Raw genomic sequence first — 19,822 nt, 5'->3', positions numbered from 1 at the left:
CAGGCTGAGGTCATATTGGACCGAGCTTCATATCCTAAATTGAGAGACTGGACTTTATTTGTTATATAGCAAGGAACCACTAAAGTGTTGTGAGCAGCAGTACCAGGATCAGCACTGTGCTTTAGGAAGATTGATTTGGTGGCCATATGTGAAAGCGGAAGGACCAGATTCAGGGAGATCAGTTAAAGGCTACTACTGTTTAGGTGGGTTATGAAGGCCTAAACCTGGATGGTGGTGGTGGAAATTTAAAGGAAGGGATGGATACAAAAGCCATTTCAAAGGCAGAATCAACAGGATTTAGTTACATGGGTGGAGAGGAAGAGGGACGAATCAAAAGTGACCCAGGTTTTGCCCTGGGGCGAGCAGAAGAATGCTGGTGTCATTAACAGAAACAGAAGAGTCAGGAGGTGATGCAGTTTTGGCAAAGGGGATGTGGGGAAGAAGATAAGTTTTGTTTTGAACAACACCTCCCAAACATACAATAGCCATAAGGTTATTTTTATATCCAGAATGGGCTGAAACTTGAAAGATGAACATTTCAGATTTTACTAGACCATTTCCTAGACATTAAAAAAGGAGTTTTACTCATGAATTTGAAAAAAAGAAAAACCTGGGCCTGTTAAATTAATAATACAGTGATATCTCTCCAAGCCACCATTCAAAAAAGAAGCCAGCCTGAGGGACAAGGGAAAGTAACCAAGACACCTAGGTTTCTGGTTTGAACAATCTACGTTACTTTTCAGGCTATAAATATTTTAGCTCGGCCTGCTTGAAAACAACTCCTTATCAAGAAAATGGCTTTTTTTTTATTAGCTGGAGTATTAAAAGAATTCTGATTACTTTGAAGAGAGAACTCTCTACTTGTAAGACATGCCAGCAAAGACTCTTCAAGGCAATGAACATTTAAGAAAACAGACAGTGGGTAGCATTAAGAAAAAAAAAAACAACTGAAGGACTGTATGCATGGAATTTAAATTAGGGCAAATGACAATGTTATTAAATACATTCTCCTAAAGCATATTCAAATAAAGCCAAGGATTTAATACGTATCAACATTCATTACCATAAAACCTGGTACTACTTTTGAGACTGAAATTAAGTTTTCAGTCTAGGAAGTTATCAGATTTGTCAATCTATATAATAGAAGGCATTTGTGTGCTATTACACAAAAATGGTACCCATATATGCATGTTCATATTGCACAGTATATTTTAAGCGGATGCGATAATCTTCTTGATTTTTGTATCCATAGTCTGGTCTTTCTATTTATTCTGATAAGGAGTCAAAGGCTTTATCGGATAATAAGTGACATTTTACAGCACATCCTCATACAAATCCAAAAATTCTGTGCTGAATTTCTTGTGTAGTACATAAGAAAACAAAATTGTATAAATTTTGCCTTTATTCATTTTTTTTGTGTGGCCCAGATTTGTCATTAAGAGACACAAGTATAATATTAAACTCTGTGGGAGAAGGGCAGAGCAAAAATTTCCTGCAATGTCCTGCTCCCCTCTGCCCCCAGTTTCATTTTTCAGACTCATTAGAAAGTTCAATCACTCCCTGTGAAGATAATGCACTTAAAAGAGCCCAAAGTACAGAAGGGTCTTCACAGTTGTGCTGCTGTTCCCAATGAAGGAAAAGCTCTTCTTTCCTTTCAAGTGTCTGCTTACAAAGAAGACAGTTAAAGCCCAGATTAGACCAGACGTGAATCTTGTATGGTGTGGCACAGTCCGGGCTTGGCAGAGCCTTTCCTGGTTCGCTGGCTCCCAAAGGAGCTTCCTCGCTCTTGGTTAATACATCCAGGTTTTTCTGATGGAGAAGGTAGATTTCCCTTTTGAGCTGTATGGGAAATGCATACACCTCCTCCTCCAAAGCATCCCTCTTTACCAGGCTTCTCCTCTCGCTGTGCTGTTTCCAGAAATGAGCGGCTCGCTTTACCACTTCTTCCTGGGTACCTTTGCTGCCTGGTAAGATTCCCTCCTTTAGTTTCCCTTGAATGTCTTCTCCGTGCACATATAATAAATGAAATTTCATCTCAGAAAAAGACTGAGCAGTGACCTGACAGCGGCCACACTTGATGTCCAATTTGACCTCATTGGCCTGTCCCGGAAAGAGGGTCTCCTCGAGGCTCGATCTGTTTTCTCTGAAAACAGAAAAAGCAGAGGCTGTGTGAGAGGTCCTAGTAAAGCAGACCAAGCACTCAAAGGCTGGCTCCTAAAACACCACCACCCACCCTGCAAATGTCCCAAACACGTGAGCTGATGAGGAGGAAAAATGAAAGGTAAGCAGCATGGACACAGCAGAGAACGTGAGTTCAGTCAAAGAGAAATCCTTCTGGTATCAAGAATGGATGTTGATCACCTCTGGCTGGGTGTGTTAACCTTCTTAGGTCATTATGTCCATGTGGTGAAGTCACGCTTCCCTTAATATCTGCCCTTCAAGAGGAATGATTTATGCTATTCTTATAATTTGGTACAATATGCAAGTTGGGGGCAGGAAATCCTAGAAACCTAAGTACTGGCCTGGGAGCAAAGACACCCAGTTTAACTCCCAGCTCTATCCCTGAGCACTATGGAACCCTGGGCGAGTCATTCAACCTCTAAGCGTCTTTTTCCTCATCTGTAAAATGAGGCCTTTCCAACTCTCATAGCCCATGACTACATTCATATTTGAAGAATGCTCCCAAATGGGACTTTGGCTTGCCTTACAAGAATGTAGGTCTGTTATAGTTCATCACCCATTAAGAATAAAAAATTATATCAAATCTTACATGGGAGGAAACCACTAAATAGCTATGAAAGCTTAGAGAGATTTCTGAAAGCTCTAAATGGACATAAACAACGTTAAATCTTACTCCAGCCCCCAAATAAAAACTGAATTTCTTTCCCACGTATCATTGCCATTAGCACTCACCTCTCTACTGATTCTTCTGCTCCTCTTAAGCCTATTTCTCGATTCTTTGGCCCTTTGCCCTGTGGCAATTCACTGGTGGAAGGTTCAGTGTTGATCACAACCCTATGTACTTCTTTCAGATGGCCAAAATAGACCCTTACGTGACCAAACACTTTTGCACAGAATTCACAATACATGAGCTTCTTGAGACGACTCTCACTATGATGAAGCTTCATATGGGTGCTGAGACTTCCAGAGTGCACATATGCTTTACGACAGATTCGGCAACTGTATGGCCGTCTGTTTGTATGTGTGTTCATATGGTCCTGAAGGTGGTGTTTAAACTGAAAGTGGTGGTTGCAGATGTGGCATCTGTGCCAAGGCTTTTTTATGGCAGAAAAGCCATTCTTGCATACAGTACCCGGTTTAGTGGAAGCACTATCATTCTGCTTGGAGCTGAAATACTTATTTGTAAGTGAATTATTTAACAAAATGTCTCGGTCTAAGCAGTCAGGAGATTTGGTCTGTAGAAGAGGTGCAGGGGAAGTCAGTGGAGCCATTGCTTGCATTACAATGACAGGTTTGGGCATAATGTTCCGATACTTTTTCACAGTGCTGGCTTTTCTGTCTCTGGGCTCCTGGGGGTCAATTTTTACTCTTTCTTTACCATCTCTACATGTGTCAAGGATACATTTTCTCTTTTTTGTCTGAAAAGTCAAAATTTCATCTGGGATCTTTCGTTTTCTTCCTCTTCTCTTTGCTGTTCCACTATTCAATTTCTTTTTGTTGTCAACTTCCACCTTTGTGGGTGAGCAAAAGGCATCTTCACAGGTCACTGGCTTGGACACTTGTGTGAGTGAAACAGCAAAGAGCTTATCAGATGTTTTGGTGGACACATTGAAGGTTTTTGCAAATGATGAGACTTTGTCACAGTCGGGCCTGTGCCAAGGAGAAGCGGGACCTACCATGCTGGCATTTGGCTTAGTTTTACAAAACATTGTTGTCTTCATTCTTGAGTAAGGTAAGATTGGAAGTTTACCTTTAGGTGCTGTAGGAATCAGATGAACTGCATTGCCAAAAATCGCTGGGGACAGAACAGTAATGGCTTTTGCAGAATCAGCTACTCTTTCTTTGATTTTCTCACCACTGATGGCAGAGGGCTTTCTGGCTATTGTCTTTGTGTCTAGGTTGACTTTCATTGAATTACTCAGCTCAGCTGAAGTTTCCTCTGGTACCCATGGTTTTGGAATAGTAACAGTGTCACCTGCCTCAGGTCTGTTTATCAGTGGAGGTCCAGATTCTACACAGCTGCTTTCATCAAGCAAAGCAGTAACTGTGATTTCAGTTGGCATCTGATCTATTAATATCACATGTTCAGATGAATCAATGTTCGTATGAAGTTCAGAATGGTTGGTTATTGAAGGTGATGGCTGGGCACATGTTTGTGTATTGGCTGGAACCTTCTTAATTACACTCACAGAGGAGTTTGGAATAGTTTCCACCCCTGGTACCTTCTTATTTCTTGTAGGTTGGTACCGAGGAATAGGCAATTTAAGGGTTTTGGGCAATGATATTTTGGGCTTCTGGATGGGTTGGCTTGTCACTGCGGGGGTAACATGGGGCAAAGCAACAAGAGAAAAGGTTCCCTCCTGACCAGCAACTTGCATCAGGGCATAGTTTTGGGGTGGCATCACCAGAGGCCTAGAATTTGCTGAGGATGTGGGATGAACTTGATCAGAGAGTGATGGTGATTGATAGGGCAGCACTGGGGACGTTAGGACTTTTGGTGTAATTTTGGGGGCAATAGTCCTAAACTGAATTTTATTCTGTAAATTTTTTCCAGTCTGTGTTGTCCAGGGAGAAACTTTAGGTTCATCTGCAATGATAATACAAAATTCAAAAACAAAATGTTATTGTATTATATTTATCCAAATATTGACAGTCCAAATAAGCACATTAAAAGTAACTCAAAGAAAAATATAATTAAAATGAGATGGTAAAAAGATTCAAAGAAGTGTCAAAGCCTTACTTTCACATTTTTCAAATAGTATTCCTCTGGACTGAGGTTTCAATGCTCCAACTAGTCTTCATGCAGGACAGGGAGTTAAGGCATAGTGCCTAGCACAGTGAGCTAAATAATGCAAGTTAAGTTAACACACATTTGTTTCCTTCCTTAAACAATTGGCTTTACAAAAGACAGACTGTGCAAGCACTCACTTCCTAGCCCAAACCTTTTTACAAACAGTTTTTGTGACCTACAAAGAGCACATTTTACCTACTGTGCTCATGTCATCTCTGAGCTGCATTTTCCTACACATATCGAACATATTAAAACGTAAAGTGACGGTACAATAGATGCAATAGTCACCAATGCAGGGCAGGATAAAATAGATCATTGCTCTGTGAACATTCATCCTTCGCTCCATTTGAGGTCGCACCATTTGGCACAGCGGCAACACAATTTGTTTGCTCGGGTGGAAGAATTCCAGGTTGAAAGCCAGCCTTGTTTCTATTTCCCCATGTGACTTGTGAATTTCTCTTCACACGTTTCCACTGTTTACGTGTGCTTTTGCAATTAAGTCACCAGTATTTAAAAGCTGATGTGACTCCCCTCAACCCCACCAACATTTAAAAGTGTTACAGATACTTAACAATATGCAAAGATAGAAAACATTCTCTAGCTCATACAACTAAAATAATCATACTCTTTATGATTTATGAGAGCACCTAGTGACCAGTTCTTATTCCACTTAAAGGCAGAATGATATACAGGAAAAAACACTGACCTTTTGAGTTTGATGATCTAGTTCTGAATTGTGTCTTTCCTACTTACTTATCAATCTGAATTTGGGTAAATTGCTTAGTCTTTTTGAGCCTCATTTTCTTCATATGTAAAATAGAGATAATATTTTGCTAACCACTTCACAGGTTGGTCATGAGGAAACAGATTTATAAAGCGTAAAGTCTTCTATAATGTACAACACTGTTATTCTAATAGGTCCCTTCCTTAGCCCAATCTCATGAAAAGAAAAAAACAAGAAAAATACTTGTTCTGGACTCACAAAAGGATTTATCCCCTGGGTGGAAACCAGAATTAGGGAGTAGTTTCTTGCCAAAAATCTTTACATGAAGGAAATGGTCTTAGATAAGGAATCCAATCTGCATTTCTAACTTTAGACAAAGTGTACAATTTCAATGTCTTTCTTTTTGGATTGAGGCATTCACCTATTTCTTTCTACAGTTTGAAAAATGGAGTGTTAAATAGGCTAGGGATATTTGTCATAGTCTCTATATAGATGACACTGCTATATTTAGCTGGAATATTAGATCGTCTGGACCATTTCAGGTTGCTAGGTGCAATAGGTAACACTGATCTCATGGTATACCTCAGTAAATGCCATTTGGTATTTCCAGAAATCAAATATCTGGGATACAATGGAGAAATGGAAATGTAACACCTATCTGAGACTAAAGAGAACTTTAGAGGGGAAGGCTCTTACAATTAAAAAAATGACTGGGTAACTTTCGGGGGGGGATTCCCAGGGACAAAAGGCCATGCTTTGTGACCAAGTTGATTCATGACCTGAATAATCTCAAAAGGGTGAACCAGATAAAATTAAGTGTTAAGAAAAGCTGAAATAGGCTCTGATTCTTCTACCTGTTTTAAGAGTTCCAGACTTTTCCCTCATAGTGATTGCCGCAAACAATTCAGGCACACTAATATTATAACATCATGAAAATGTAAAAGTTTTATACTGTATCATGGGAAAAACTACATTGCCAAAAAGAAGGAGACACAGAATCTTGAAAGAGACCTCAGAGAGCCCTCTAAGGGCAGGTCCCCCCAACCTGTCCAGTCTTAACAAGGATTTCTTCTATAGTGTAACTGACAATGGTCATCCAGCCTTTGCTTGAAAACCCTACCGAAAGGGGTTTCTAGAAAAACCTCCTGGAGCAGTCCCATTTTAACTTTGAAAAGTTCTATTTGTGGTACCCAGTTCTAATGTGGTACCCAGAAGTGAACATATGTCTCCTTATCAAGGCCAAGCATAGCTGGACTTTTGCCTCCCCACTTCACACTCTGTTTCTCTGAATGCAACCTAAGATCATATAAGCTTTTGAGCTGCCCTAGCAGATTGTTGGCTCATACTGAGCCAGCAGTCTACTAAAACCCACAGGCCTTTTTTCAGATCAATTGCTACCTATCCATGCCTCTTCCTGCTGAAGTTAATTTTTTTTAACCCAATTGTAAGACTTTACATTAACCCCCTATTAAATTTCATGTTACAATTAGTCCAACATGGTAGCCTGAGACATTACTGGATCCTTACCCCTTAATCCAGTATTTGAATTATCCCTCCTAGCCTTATAAATTACATGAGAGGCAGGAATGGCTGCATCAACCTTAAAAAACAAACCAACCAAAAACACTGAGCTCCACGAGAGGTCAGTTAGTTTCACTGGGCCCTTCACTAGAAACCTCTTTCCAAGCCATTAATGACTATTTTTGGTGTACTATTATTTAGCAATCCCAAAAACATTTAACTATACTATTATCTAGTGTATATATTCTCCCAACTTGTCCACAAAAATAGCATGAAAGTCTTTGTCAAATACTTTGCTGAAATCTAGCGAAATTATATCTGTCCTATCAGTGCGGTAACTATCAAAAAAGGAAAGGAGGACAGTCTGGCACAATCTGTTCTTGATAAAAACATGCTAGGCCTTTGTCATCATTATTTCCTTTTCTAGAAGTTCAAAACCATTCCTTTTATATAGGATAATCCTATATGTGCTAGAATTTGTCTAAGAATCAAAATAATGTTCACTGTACTATATATTTTTCAAACTCATCCTTACTCAAAACTGGAGCAATATTTGCCCTTTGACAAGAATCCTGTGGCACCTTTCTCGTTCTTTATGATCACTGAGATTCATAAATTAAATCTGTAGGTTCTCACAGTGCCCTGTAATATGCTTACTCTAGACCTGGTGACTTGAATTCATCAAGAGAAGTTGTATGCTTTCTTTCTAAATGCTGCCATATTGGATTTTGACTCCCTATTAGACACCTCTCTTCTAATTTTCTCAATCCAAAGGTTGTCTACCTTGGCAGAGAAACTTTGTTACTTCTATGGCCCTGTTACAATAATGTGGCCAATCCATTTGTGCTTGCCTGTGGATAACACCTTACGGATTTTCCATAAGAAGCTCACCTAGTATGCTAGGAGTTTTCCTCTAGTTTTTTGTTGTTTTATTTGTTTTTTTGATATTGTGTGGCTTCCAATGAAGCACACAGATTTTCCATTGGTTATCTTTTTCTCTCACTATGTTATCGGTTCATCTTTTCCGGTCATCCATTTCTTAAGCAGTCACCCAGATTAAAATGTCATTGGGAAATAAATGTTTGTTGTTGTTTAGTCATTTTTCAGCAATGTCTGACTTTTCGTAACCCCTGTTGGGGTTTTCTTGGCAAAGATACTGGAATGGTTTGCCATTTCCTTCTCCAGCTCATTTTACAGATGAGGAAACTGAGGTAAACAGGGCTAAGAGACTTGACTAGGGTCACACAGCTAGTAAGTGTCTGAAGCCTGATTTGAACTCAGGAAGATGAGTCTTCCTGATGAAGGCCTGGCACTCTTGTTTAACAAAATAAATAAAAATACAATACAACATAGATAAAGTTAATTTGTAGTTTTAAGTCAACATACAGCCTACAGTGATCCATTTCTATTTGAGTTTGACACCAGTGCTTTTTAGCAGGGCTTCTTACACTTTTTCCACTTTCGATCCCTTCAGCACTTCTACATAATTTTTCATTTGTAATGTAGTAGCCTGCTTGGGGCTACCACCTATTAAGTGATTTTAACTTTAGTTCTTTGGAAAAGGATATTCCATGACTTGTAACCATACAGCACTCCTAGAATAATACTAATGTTAGCTAGATGGGCCTGTGCTTTAGTACCAAGTTTGGGATTGTTAAAAGCACGGCAGTTTCCTAAAAGAAACCTAGCTGGCTAGCCTCTCGCCATTCAATTGTGAACCCACTTTACCATCTACCTGTAGCATCTAAGAAACATATACTGATGGATTGGTTTTAAGTCTATCCTTCCAACTCCTGAGCACAGATTAGGCAACAGACATACTTCATTAACTGGGTTTTTCCTGTATAAATAGTTAGGCTAAACTTTTGAGTGATTGTGGATTGCATTTAGGAGTCAGCAGCATTCTGGAAGTTGATACTATCAACACAATGTGATCCACAAAGGAGTATCTGAAGGAAGTCAATATTTACAGAGAATCTTTCTTCCAAATGCACTATGAGTTGAATATCCTTCATCATAGTAGCAAATGTCATTGGTGAGGATATATCTCCATTTTATGCTTTGATCAGTAACAATCAGAAGGTTGAATAAAATTATATTTGTTGTTATAACTTTCAAGGAATCTGTATGATTTTTATAAGAAACCACCTGTTGGAGAGCATTTAAGACAGCATTTTGCTATTCCTAATTAAATGTCTTTCTACAGTAATAAATGAGCACAGCAGGATCTGATATTCTCTGTACGTCTTAGTCAAATGTGTGATTGAAAACATGTGGAATGCTGTAGAATACACTTCGTAAATGCCTGTCTATTCCCTATTTGTGCTTTCATCAAGGATGTCCTCCCTCCATATTCGTGTAGGTTACTCTCATAAAGAATGCGTAGAAGAAGGAAAGTAGACATATGGGTTGTTAAAGCATCTATGTCCACATATACTCTTTTACCTATTTCCTATTTTTCAGGATCAACAGCTAATTTAAATATATCAGGTTGGAATTACTTCAATTGCTTGTCATATCTTATTTTTAACCTTCTTTGAATTTGGGATTGATCTAGATCTTTGTTTTAACAAGTCAACAATCTAACTATGGAAAGCTGCTATTTTAAAGTACATCCTGTATTAAAAACCAGCTGCTTTCCCCTCTGCTAGAATATAAGCAATTTCATTTTTCATGATACTGTTCAGTGTTTGCCATACTCAACACCTTTCCACTCTCTTCTTAAAGAAAATATGATCTACAGATGTGAGGCTACAGTATGGTCTCCAAGCCTGTGGCATCTCATTTTTCTTACTCCTGCACTATAGTTATCAAAATATTTTCACCATTTTCTCTTATGCCCACGTTTGCATTCAAGACATTACGCATTAAAGTACATGTTGATTAAATTTGGAGGGCCTAATCAAGTTCTTTGTAAAATTTCTCTGCTATCTTTTTATAAGATTGTAGTCTTTCCCGTGGGAAAGTGAATTACCTTTTATTCATTTTGTATGTGTTTCTATGTGCACATGTTATATCTCCTATGAGAATGTGAAGCTCCTCGAGGGCAGGAATTACGCCTTGTTGGAGAATTTACCACAGTGCACAGGCTCTCATCTATCATCTCTCTGATACTCTGAAATCTCCTCTCCTAAAATATAGGGAATATATCCAACTACACCCACCTTTTCTATCCTTCTCTATCACTTTCCCCAGGGTTTCCACTATTTGTTCTTTAGCAACTAGTTCTTCCTTAATTTGTCTTTTCTTCAGAAAGATTATTTGGCAATTATCTGGGTTTTGGATAAAATCAGGTCTTAAATTTCTAGCCAAGAGTTTACCTCATGGACTGATCATTAAGGTACAGGACTTCCAAATGAACATTCAACATGTTTCTGGTCATGAGACTATCTTGGCAGATGCCTTATGAAAACAAGATGATGGATTTCAGAGATCAGCCTGAACTAAACAGATGTTATGTTCCAAACTTCTGTTATGGTAATAGCTTCATTTTAAAGGAGGAGAGGAGAGGAGAAGGAGAGGGAAAATAACATTACTATAATACAAGTGCTTACAAACTCATTTTATCAGTTAATATTTAAACAAAAAGTATCTGTGTGGTTGTTTCTAAAATTTTTTGACTGCATATCCCATCAGTAAAAAAATTTAAGCAAATACTCTGATTATATTGATACTTATTTATTAATGACCCTGGGAGGAGGTATCACATCCATTTACATATATGGAAACAGAGGCTCATAGTGGTTCAGGGATTTGCCCAAGGATGCCCACCTAGCAAGTGTCTGAAGCAGGATCAAATGTCACCTTCCTGACTCCAAGCCCAGTATTCTGGCCATTAAACTACCCAGTTACCTCAGGTATTATATACAGGTACTTCTTTACTATTATGTATGTTATAAAACACATAAAAACAGAAAGTAAAAAAGGATGAATAAAGATAAAATATTTTGAATACATTTTATGTATTAATGACACAAAAGTTTTCCCTTTAATTAAAATATTATTAATAATAAGGAATGTGACTAAATAGGCTTCATTATTATTATTATTATTATTATTATTATTATTTTTGGTGAGGCAATTGGGGTTAAGTGACTTGCCCAAGGTCACACAGCTAGTATGTGTCAAGTGTTTGGTCTGAGGCTGGATTTGAACTCAGGTCCTCCTGACTTCAGGGCCGGTGGGTGCTCTATCCCCTAGGCTTCATTATTTTTGAAAATACTGTTTGGACACTTTGTGATACAACAATTTGGAAGCCTGACTCTTAAGTTCTGTTTCCTTGATTTTAAACGATCCCTCACGGAGACACGGAGACTCATCTACCCATTGGGAAAAGGTTTTTGTTGAAACTGGACTAGTGATCAATGAGGCAGCTTGTGGTACAGTGGAGAAATCTTGGATGCGGAGTCAAGAAATCTTATATTTGAAACTTTCCTCAGACACTCACTTAATAGCTGGGTGACTCTGAGGCCTTCCTTGGTCTTTGTTTCTTTGTCTATAAAATAAGGATAACAGCATCTGCTTGTTGTGAGGGTCAAATGAGAGAATACACACAAAGTGTTTGTTAACCTTAAAATGCTATATAAATGGCTAGCTATTGTTATGATTATTAGTTGTTCCTACAAACTCTTCAGAAGTATATTTTCCTATCTTTAACAAATTAGTTCAAAACGCACTGAAGCTCTTCATTTAGATTTTAAACAGTTTATGAAATCATTTCCAAGTTTTAAAAGTGTATATATATGAGCTTTTTTATAGGTGACACACATCATTTTCAGAGAGCTAGAAAGAAGAGATTAAGTATCTGGGAGAAGGCAGTAGTGTCAAATACTGCGGAGGTCAAGGAGAATGACTGAGAAAAAGCCATTAGATTTGACAATTAAGAGATCATTGATAATTTAAAAATAATAGTTTCAGTTGAATAAGGAGTCAAGGAAAAGAAGGAACTTATGAATGCGAGAATATTATGAATGTGAGAATAGAAAGCTAGTGGTCTCTTCATCAAAAACATGGATGTTCAGAAGAAGGATGGGCTTGTGTTGACACAACGTAATGACATCTACTGCACAGATTGCAATCCAGCTAGATCTGCCTGTCTTCTGTGGCTTCCTCTGCCCCACCAAAAACGAAGTGGAGTGAGAACAGAGCTCTGTCTCACCAGCACATCCCTAGTAAGGGGCAGAGGTAAGCAGGAGGTGGACACATGGGTTGGAGGGGGTGGATGTGGGGGGTTCTCAATTCTACCTGTATAGCTACTATGTATGCCAGGTTTCAGTTTGCTTTGAAGGGTTGATGCCCTGTACAGAATGGGATTGTACAGCCACAAGAGGCCAGATACAGGAAAGAGGAAGTGTGGAGGAGTGTTACAAGAGAATGGTTTAAAGGGTTGTGTAGTTGTATTGTAATTAAGCCCTGAAATTGTCTTTCCTGGGGAGGATAAGATTCAACCATCTTCTCACCCTGTGATTGGTTGGTTACCCCTTGGAGGGACGGCATGGACCACCTTGAGCCTGAAGTTGGCATTTTTGAGATCACTGGTTTATAACTAGGACTTTTTAAACAATTAGCAATCATTTGATAATTGGCCCTGAATATGGCTATAGGATGTAAGAACAGGTATCGGAAGGCAGAAAAGGATGGCCATCTATTCCACCTCACCCTCACTTTTCAGAGATTTAAATGATTTGTCCAAGGTCATATAGGTAGGAAGTGGCAGAGCTCAGGGCCTATAAACTCCATATTCAGCACTCTTTCCACTGCCCTATAAGGTGCTACGCTACTTACTGTTTCTAGTTGGTACCCTACCTCCTACTCACTGGGTATAACACAGTTACAGGACAGAGTGGCTGAAAAAAGGACGCCTTGCCTCCATTTCAGTGATCTAGAAAAAGGGATGCCCCATTGGTGTATGTGTGTGTGTGTACATACATATGTACATAGGGCCCTCTATTTTCCCCACCTGCCCAGTGTCTGGTAAAGGTCTTAATGCATTGGAAATTGATGCAAAGATTGGCCATTGGTGGTAGAGAAAAAAATTAGCTTACGCACTAAGTAGCACATTTATGCTCTTAAAAAGTTCAGATCTTCCAAGTTACTTGTCTTAACTGATTAAAAAAAAAAAACCACGAATTGAAGTACTTGGAAAAAGCCTACCTGTGGGCCTGACAGCTTCCTTTGCCACCACATTTCATTCCCCTTTTGAGTGATCATAGATCAAATAATGGAGGGCACTATAATTTCTCATTCAATCAGGGTAGGCCCAGATCTCAGGACTCCCAGGAGAAGAAGAGGCACATACTGAGCACATACTCTGTGAAAAGTCCAAGCTAAAAGAAGTGCCTTCTCCTCCAAGGGAGCCTAACTTGATCCTGTTGTGAACCCCACCAATATGTGTAGGGGTTGCCTACCCTCTCCCCCAGGTGCTGCTCAGGGAATACCACCTCACTCTGTCAGCCAACTAGAACCCGACAGATGACCGTGCCCAGGGTCCTGTGAAACTGCTGATGACAGACAGACCCAAGCTTTCTTTGGTCTCTTGTAACCCAGGACCTACATGTACTTTCTTAGCCCTCACAACAGTAGCCCCCAAGTCTTTTTGGAGCCTCTCCATCCCTACCTTGAGTTCTCCTCCATGAAAAAACCACTGTCTCTGCAAACAAGGCAGTTATACCTCAGCCTCTTTCCATTCCCAGCAGAAGCATCCCAATGCCTTCTGTTCAGGGCGGGCACAAAGAACTACGAAGGGGCCTTCCCCTTGTGCTCTGGACAATTAGCTTTCCCCTCAGTGAAGACTAACCAATGTGGGTAGAGCAAGCTGCTCAGATGCATCATCTGACAGGCTGCCAGAAATTAAAAGTAAAATAAAAGTAGTCTTGAATAATAGTAGTGATATTGGGACAAGCAAGAGCCCCTAAAAAAAACTGGTCTAATTTTCTGCCTAGGGCATTGAGAATTTAAATGGCTTGCCCATGGTAACACTGCTGACAGTCACCAGAAATGGGAGACTTGATCTCTGGTCTGTCAATCTCCCAGATCAGCTCTCTAGCCACCATGTCATCCTGCCCGTTGTTGATCCATACCAATATGAAGGTAATCTCTGTGCAGTTTAAACAGTGGCCTTCTTGAGATAATGCCCCTGCTTTGGAGAGTTACAGCACAGGAGTAATGTTAATTATGGGAATTTCAGGCCAAGTAGGAAAGAAAGGTGGCATGATTGACAAACAAAAAAAAAAAGGTATCTTGAGGCAACTGTAGCTTGCTGATCCTCGTGGAAGCAGTTGCCTACTCTACCTAGGGGAAAGAACAGTACAGCCAAGGTTCAGGAGGTTGTGCAAATTCCCTCACTAGGGCACTGGTGATATCTCATAATATGCCGAGGGGATGGAGGGAGAAGAGTTAGGGCAGTGGTCTCTTACCAAGTGGCACCTTTCCAATAAGGAAGCCTTAAGTCTTTTCCTGGGAGCAATTCAACCCAGACAGTTCTGTTAGGTACAAGAAGTCAAGGAATAGCAACACTTGGTGCAGGATGGACCCTCAAACTGGCATTGTAAGAAGTCTCCAGTGTATTTCTAAGAAAATAATTAAGGGAGAGACTTAAAACAGGTCACAGTATGGGGGAAAATGTTGGGCAATGAATCATCAAATAACCCACAAAATTAAACAAATTAGATAGTTACATTTATTATCAAAAAGGGCTCCAGCATCCTTTATAGAAGGCCTTCAGAGCCAATTACATAAGATATTAATAGAAAGGGGAAAAAAAGACTAATCCAATAAAATGTGGTTTCTTAAATTCAAATAATCTGATTGGTCTTTTGGGGCCCTACGAGTAACGACTCAAATAAAAAGGTCGAGAACTATAAACCATTATTGTTTTACCCTATTTTAACATACATTGAATAATTTGAAGTTTCTTATTTCCTGTGCCACCTCCCTCACTCTGCCCAACCTCTCCGCCCCCAGCTCCCTATTTTTAAAGTTACTGCACTTTAAAATTCCTAGTTTCTGGGGAAATTTTTTCTTTATTTCAGTTGCTCTTGTTCCAAATTACTTGCAACCAAGTGGTTTATAATTAAGCAGCAGAATTTAACAGAAAGAGCCCTGGGCTGGAATCAGAGGACCTAGGATCAAATTCTGGCTCATCAGCTGGGTGATGATAGGTAAGTTACTTTACCTCTATAGGCTCAGTCCCTTTATCTGTAAAATGAAGATGTTAGGCTAAGCAATCTATGAGGTCCTTTCCGGCTCTAAATGCCATGAGTTTAAAGGAAGCAATTTACCTCTTTAACAAAAGTAAGCTACAGCACATTCAATGCACTGCATGAATTTCTTCTGACACCCACTGAAAAGGAAGATTCTTTGCTTCTATAAGAATCATCTGGATCACAGAGGTAGAGCCAGAGGCCATCAAGGCCAACATTCTCATTTTGCAAACTAGAGAACTGAGGTTTTAGAGGCAGGAAACAGTAGACTCGCCCAAGATCACAAGGGCCAGGGCTGGGATTCAAAACCAACTCCCTGGGTTCCAGCTCCAATGCTCCTCCCATCCCACCATGCCATCTCCTACAACATCACAATCACCTACTGAAGAGACAACTAATATGTCCGAAGACAATTTTTTAAAAAATGGATCCACTCTAACCTCATTCTATCAGTTGTACAGTCACGTCCAGACCTCCAATCGAAACGATGAACTGAGAAGATCGCCACAGTTGAGAGTCAACACTGCATCAATCTCTGTCTATGACGGCTTGCTGTGTGGTTTTACCGAGTCGTCATACCCATAACAAACGCCTGTCGATACTCTCATTCCAGCACCAGTTTCTGGTGTCTGTGGAGGCAGCGGGGCTTCCTGGCTCCATTCTTTCTCAGTAGGGTCTGTATGCTCAAAAGCACCACCTGCAGAAATGCTCCAGGTGGTTGTGCGACGCTCCCGAGTCAAGAAACAAGGGACGGGTAATCTAAAACATTACCTTTCGTTTTCCACATTAAAATGAGTTATTCCATCTTGGTCTGTGTTATCACTCTTTACTCCTAAAAAGCACTTGGAAAAAATACTCAGTATCAAATATTACAGGCAAAAGTAGGAGTTTGAGAAAGATGAAAATCTAGTTAACGGGGTAAACAGAAATACTTGGGTTTCAATGTTTTGGCACAGTCAAAAGAAATATACCCAAACTTAAAAAACTCACCAAAAAAGCTGAAGTTCCTGCCATGGTTAAAATTCTGCTGTGGATTCTAAGCACAATCTAGCACAGATTAGAAAATTTAAAAAACAGAACAGACAACCTGGAGTCTAATATCTGGAATATATTCTTATTGATGAATAGTTATTTCAAATACAGGCATGTTTAACTTCTTACAGATGATGGCTGTGAAAAGCTATGAGGAAAATTAACTTTAAAATATCAAACTGTATTTTTAATTGACATAATTTTGGGGAAATTATGTTTCTCTTCTGATTTCCCTTCACTTGGCAGCTATTTGACATTTTAACCTTCAACACTTCCTTATCCACGCTCCTCAGTTATTGTTAACGGTCCATATACACAAAATTACTAGAGGGTAAGCTATGGTCTATAAAATAAGGCATTTCCATGTTGTGTAAATATAGAAACATGTAAATAACCAACCCCTAAGCCACCTGCTTTGTAAATTTGCATCGCTGTACGTAGGTTTCCTTAAAGAAAGTCCCACATGTCCAGCAATACTTAGAAAAACTCTACCAATGCTGAGGCAATAAAGGAAATGACAAAGAGAAAGCAAGGTTAAGTACCTAGTACTGACCACTTCATGAATTTGCTCTGAGACAGTGGCTTTTGTAAAAATTGCCTAAATTGACTTCACATGATAGAACATAGGCTTCCTTTCTGGAAACATTAAAGCTAGAACAAATAACAAAATGATCAGACAGTCTCAAAGCTACAAAGAACATTTTGGGTTCCTTTATGTTTGGACTCTTCCCTGTTAACTTCCCCTTCAAGTCCCTCATTTTCCTTCTGATGACTACTATAAAACCTTGCAGAGAGGAACATCTAATCTCACACACATGTTCAGAATGTGTAAGAATTAACTCTTCGATCTCTTAGCAGATCAGAACCAGTTATAGGGTTCATATCCTCCCTCCTCTCTTGGGTAGATACAAGAGGACTACCGAGATTATCAGAAAAGACAAGCCAGCAGATTAAAACCTTCACTTCGGTTTTTCCACCAGCCTTCTGGGTGAGCTGGGACAGTCACTTCCATTTGTAGGCTGAGTGACTGATTCCTGAATGACTTACTCAGGGGGCCACACACTCTGGATGGGATTTGCTCAAAGCCATATAGTAGCTACCAGGGTTCATCCCTCAGCAGTCCTTTCTGGTGTAAGGCACTCTCTAATTGCCATTCACATCAAATGGTGAATCATGGGAAGCCTTTTGTCAGCCCTACTGCAATTGTAGTTAACACAAATAATACAGTGGAACGCAGACACTCAAGAAAAACAGAATGTTTCATTCTCAGTGAATGAAGAAAGATAAAAATACCTGCTTTATGGCCCACACAATCTTAAGCAGAAAATGAGAATAACTTTTCATTGGAAGTTTAGCTCCTCAGAGCCCTAGCTGATTTTCTGATTCGTTCTTTATCACTGTATACCTTCCCAGGAAATTTTAAATGTTAAAGAATATATCCTTGAACAACTCTGTGGTTGATAATCATCTTAATGTGGAATAATGTATCATTTGTAGTGTCACTATGAATGATCTCTATGTTTAAGTTTTATGGGATCAAAATCCTTGTTCTTATGAAGGTCCTTCATTGGTGAAATAATACTTTGAACATAGTCTTGAAAATGACTGCTTATGGTTCTTTAGAATGTAATTTGGGTGAGAGTTGGGGAATGCAGGAACTATTTTAGCCTACTCTGGCCCAACAATCTCAATGAGAAGTAGGCAAATCATATAATAGTGCATGAGTAATGAGAACTTTGGACAATGGATACAGTTTGGAAGAATCTCACTAAAGTAAAGAATAAAATACTGAAAATACCTGTGAAATACCTGTAAAAGATACCAAAATGATCGCAGGGAAAAACACACACGTGTGAGCACACAGACTCATGACAGAATTTAACATTCTAAGTTTTGAATGACTATCACGTTTCCTAACACTTTACATATTTATAAACATGTAAAAATGGTGACACATATCTATCAACTTTTCATCTTCCCCAGACGCAGATAGATCTCTGACTAAAAGAGCTGCATTATCTTGGACAAGTCACCAACTTAATTCACTGAGCCTGTTTCCTCTATAAGAGAGCTGGACTTAAGATTCTTTACTGTTCTAATATCTTAAATTCTATTATCTATGCCAAAACCTATCTCTGTGAATGAGAATAGGAAATAAAATCCATAAATTTGGGTTGCTCTGTGTTAGTTTCTTCCAGTTTTTCACATTTGTAAAAAAAAAAAAAGCCATTTCAGAATTACTTATGATCATCAATTAATTACAGGACAAAGCTCTGAATATCTAAAGTATTAATAAAAATGCAAAATGCAAAATTGTAACAACAAATTTCCTATCATCCAAGCTACAACATCACCAGCAGGTAAGTGTTAGGATACAAATTAAATCATGAAAAGTCTGATAAATCTCACAAATGTTCAGTCCTTCAGAAAGTTCTGAAGAAATTTCATTTTCTTAAAAACTCAAGCTGAATTCATATTCATAGCACATTTCACCTCAATTGTGTTCAAACAAATGTCATTCCCATTTTGCCCAATATTTCAAAGTATCATCATAGTAAAACACAAAACATTTCCAAATTAATCCAAATTCTTGAGCATTGTTTTAAGCATGACTTAAAATGCATTCAAAATTGATTCTGAAATATATTTCCATATCACCTGCAAGCTCTTTGTAAGCTGTCACATAATACTCTAGAATTTCTGTCCTAAGACGTTTGTGTAAGTGTTTAGGACTTTGATGCCAATTTATTTAAAGCCAAGAACAATATGTTTTGCTGTACTAAAAACACAAGTAGATTTATGGATTTCTGTTCCTACTGGTATTAGACTTTTACAAACAAACAAAAAAGACAACTAAGTTATATTTTTGGACAGAGCAACATTCTAAATATCGCTGTCAAACCTTTCGGCTTTCATCACTGCTCAACTCATCACACAAACCATCTGCATAAATAAAGATGTAAGCATCTGTTGTATGGCAAATGGTCTCAGGGGCAGATGTTTTTATCCCTGCATTCATGTCACTGGGGTTGGATACATTATTTGAACAGATGTACACAATCTGAAAGTGTTGTGTCCCACAGTGAAATGTCTCCAACTGCTTTCTATCAAAGTACATAAATGATATTTGCACCTGCACTTATGTTAATGATATAAAGGCAGCAGGGGGTTCTGACAAAGGGAGATGTGATGCTATGAAATATATTTACATGGTTAATTGAAGTTTCTGTTGCCAAATGGCTCCACTGACATTGATACATATACTCGGCTTCAATGTCTGGGTAGTACATTTTCTAAAAGTTGCAAAAATTGCAAAAAACAAAAACAAAAACAATTCAAATACCCAAAACTTTAATTGATCATCAGGAATGT

The 19,822-nt window shown here is 38.9% G+C and overlaps 1 protein-coding gene across 9 annotated transcripts in view; it reads right to left on the bottom strand.

Moving 5' to 3' along the window:
- Positions 1-1,020: 1,020 nt before the first annotated feature.
- Positions 1,021-19,822, bottom strand: part of ZNF438 (zinc finger protein 438) — a 136,201-nt gene continuing 117,399 nt past the window's right edge. For all 9 annotated transcript variants that reach the window (XM_027841632.1, XM_027841631.1, XM_027841633.1 and 6 more), the window contains 2 exons: positions 2,914-4,768; positions 1,021-2,143 (listed from right to left, as the gene is read on the bottom strand). In XM_027841632.1, the coding sequence (XP_027697433.1) occupies positions 1,525-2,143; positions 2,914-4,768 (2,474 nt within the window). In that variant the 3' untranslated portion in view covers positions 1,021-1,524. The remainder of the gene's footprint in view (positions 2,144-2,913; positions 4,769-19,822) is intronic.

This window comes from Vombatus ursinus, unplaced genomic scaffold (assembly GCF_900497805.2).
Source record: "Vombatus ursinus unplaced genomic scaffold, bare-nosed wombat genome assembly UNPS02014861.1, whole genome shotgun sequence".
NCBI classification, from domain to species: domain Eukaryota; kingdom Metazoa; phylum Chordata; class Mammalia; order Diprotodontia; family Vombatidae; genus Vombatus; species Vombatus ursinus.
The sequence above is the reverse complement of the archived record's forward strand: the minus strand, read 5'-3'. Positions and strand labels throughout refer to the sequence as shown.